Genomic DNA, 3,424 nt, shown 5'->3' with positions numbered 1-3,424 from the left:
TTAAGAATAAGTGGCAAAAGGAAGAAGAAAGCAGTGCCTACTAATATATTTTTTCTTCACTTCAAAAGTACAAGGTCAAAAAAAAACTTTTTTTAGTACAAGGTTAATTGTTTAAAGATATCACAAGACTGGAAAAAAAAGAAAAAAGAGTATGACAAGAACAATGGTTAGATATGAATCATCATCACCAGAATGTTTTTGTCTAGTTCGTGGCACACCTGTGATGTCCTTTCACACTGAAATTATTTTACTAAAGAAATGTAAGCCAATGATTACAATAATTGCCTTTAGGGGAGGCCAAGAAAGAGAGGTGAAAGAGAGACCAACTTTGTATCCACAGCCTTAGGTTCCTTCCCTTGTAAATATACTAACTTTTCAAGAATGACCAATACATTTTCTAAAGACAGAAAAATTCTATTTTAGTAGCAACTTACAAAACAATTTTTTAATGTTTCATAGTCTACTACAATGACAGCTTACCAGATTGATGATGCCAGTAATATATTAGTACTGTTTGCAAGAAACCTCAATGGAGGCTCTGCAAGCAGTATACAAGATAAAATTCCCCCACCAAAACAGCGGAGCATAGCAGTAAACCAGCTTGAGAGAGGATTCTTGCATGCGACTGTTACCGCCCCTGAAATGATAAGATAAAAAGAGAGGTCTGAGATAGGTGTGTATTTAAAGTCCAGAGGTGTCAGGGGCACTAAAGAAATAAGCTTCCTAAGAATATAACTTTCAAGAACTTACCATAATTATTATATGTGACAATCACAATCATTATAAACCAAGTCTTTAATTCCATAAAGCAGTGGTTCTCAACCTTCCTAATGCTGCCACCCTTAAATATAGTTCCTTAGGTTGTGGTGACCCCTCAACCATAAAATTATTTTCGTTGCTACTTCATAACTGTCATTTTGTTACTGTTATGAATAAGGCGACCCCTGTGAAAGGGTCATTCAACACCCATAAGGGTCGCAACCCACAGGTTGAGAACTGCTGCTATAAAGCAAGGTAAGAAGGCATGTTGTGATGGCACAAGTGATTTTTGCCATCTTAACATGCTCTGTTCAAGCTCTCACTCCGTGTTCTAGCAGTAGATAATTATAATCAATCTCTTCACCTACTGTTTACTTCCTTCACAAACCCTATTAGAATCACTCCTATGCAATATAATATGCCAAAGATATATATACATATATATATAATGTTAAATACCTTAGAAAATAAAAAGGGCTGGTACAAATAAACTAGAGGCTGGAAACAGAAGAACAAAATATACCTAGACACAAAACACTGATGAAGAACAGGATATTGACATCATCTCAAAATATCTTAAAATTAATAATCACTTATTACAGAAGGAAAATAAAACTTTAGAGTGGAGAAACTATGCAGCAACCACCAGATGACTCCTGATGTCAAGCACTGAGACCACATTACTACTTCTATGGTATTTCTATCAAAAATGTATAACCTAAACTGCTGTAATCAGACAAACCCAAATAAAGGACTATTCTGCCATAAAAAAACCTGGCCTGTAAAAAAAAAACAAAAAAACCTGGCCTGTACTTTTTAGAGATTTAGATTTAGAGATTCAAGTCAAGGTTAAGGAAATGTTCCAAATTAAATGTCATTAAAAAGATAAGTCAACTAAACACAAGGCATGTTCTGAATCATATCTTGGGTCAGAAATAATTATAAAGGACCTTATTTGGACAGTTGTAGTGAAGAGAAATTGGCATGGCTCTTCTATCAATAGCCTTTTTAACTCCTACCAAACGTCTGGGTGGGAACACGCAAATAAGAGTGTATAGCACTCCTATGAAAGTCTTGGTCAGTTTTGCCATTCCACTGGGTTTAAAATGAGCCTTATTAGAAGAAGCAGGTACAGATAATCTCATGATCAGCAGAGCACTGGTGGTAGCATCATGAGACACAGCAAGAGTTTCCCAGACATAGAACAAGAAAAGTTGAGTGCCGTCAGGCAGGAGGCTGGCTTATAAAGTGGGGTACCCTTCAGGCATTTATCAGTGCTCAAGGAGCTTTCTAACCCTTGCCTGTGCAGAACAGAGACCAAGGGCCTATGTGACTACATGACAAAGAACCAGAGAGTAGCATGCCTACCAACATGACTAAGAAAAATAATTATAGACAAAACAACTGTATCCTTAACATTTCTGATCCTGACTTAGAATCTGTGGCATCCATAATAAATCCCATAATTGTGAGTACTGTTTGTGAGTTATGTGTGGCCAATGCAAGCAATTATTCAACCCAACAGAAAAGCAGAGTACCTTAGGAGGGACGATTGGTGTCAGTAGGAAAAGGAAGGTTGGAAGGTAGAGGCAAGTCTTAGGTCTACCTCACAGGAATACTCTGGGCAAATGTGGACTTGCACTATCATCTCAGGATGTGGCTCCCATGCCATCATATTCTCAACAGTTAAGAAAATCTTAACTATGAATGGTGAATTAGATAATAGTATTACATCACTGCTAAACTCCTTGATTCTGATAAATGTAGTATGGTTCTTAGAGTACACATATTTAAGTAATCACTGTTACTAAATGTCTTTAAATTATACTAGTGTGTTCAAAAATTAATATGCATCAATTAAAATTTTAGAAAAAGAAAACAGTAATGTAAACAGTAGGTGAATACGGGCAAAGAGTACCTTGGCTTATTCTGACAACCCTTTTATCTATAAGTCAGGAAATATCAAGGGGAAAAGTTACCAGAAAAATAAACTCAAGGAAAAGGAGACAGAAAATAATTAAATGGAGCTAAAATAAGGGGGATCAATATAGGCAATCAATAAAGTCCACCAAAGCTGTTCTTTGAAAACACTAATAAAACGGATTACTGTTCAGCAAATCCATATAAGATTAAAAGTTTTTTTAAAAAACATAACTATAGTTAGAGGGATTTTTTTTTTCTTTTTTTTAACCTTTTGATTATGGTGAGGGTTTTTTTTTGCTTGGTATTTTTTTTTTGATCATTTTATTAGGGGCTCACACAATTATCACAATCCATACAAACATCAATTATGTAAAGTACATTTGTACATTCATTGTCCTCATCATTCTCAAAACATCCGCTCTCCACCCAAGCCCCTGGAATCAGCTCATTTTTCCCCTCCCGCCCCATTCCCCCCTCCCTCATGAACCCTTGATAATTTATAAATTATTATTTTATCATATCTTGCCCTATCTGACATCTCCCTTCACTCACTTTTCTTTTGTCCGTCCCCCAGGGAGGAGGTTATATGTAGATCCTTGCGATTGGTTCCCCCTTTCAAAACCCATCCTCCCTCCACCCTCCCAGTATCACCACTCACACTACTGGTCCTGAAGGGATCATCCGCCCTGGATTCCCTGTGTTTGCAGTTCCTATCTGTACCAGTGTACATCCTCTGGTCTAG

At 36.7% G+C, this 3,424-nt stretch overlaps 1 protein-coding gene across 3 annotated transcripts in view; it reads right to left on the bottom strand.

The window, feature by feature from the left end:
• The window catches only part of TMEM38B (transmembrane protein 38B), a 46,081-nt gene that overhangs the window by 29,632 nt on the left and 13,025 nt on the right, over positions 1-3,424 (bottom strand). For all 3 annotated transcript variants that reach the window (XR_006680719.1, XM_004710963.2, XM_045296652.1), the window contains exon 2: positions 481-637. Coding sequence is in view for 2 of the 3 variants with exons in the window: in XM_004710963.2 (XP_004711020.1) it covers positions 481-637 (157 nt within the window). In the remaining variant the exon portion in view is untranslated. The remainder of the gene's footprint in view (positions 1-480; positions 638-3,424) is intronic.

This window comes from Echinops telfairi, unplaced genomic scaffold (genome assembly GCF_000313985.2).
Source record: "Echinops telfairi isolate 266 unplaced genomic scaffold, ASM31398v2 ScPeMD7_7410;HRSCAF=8448, whole genome shotgun sequence".
In the NCBI taxonomy this organism is placed as follows: Eukaryota; Metazoa; Chordata; class Mammalia; order Afrosoricida; family Tenrecidae; genus Echinops; species Echinops telfairi.
The sequence above is the reverse complement of the archived record's forward strand: the minus strand, read 5'-3'. Positions and strand labels throughout refer to the sequence as shown.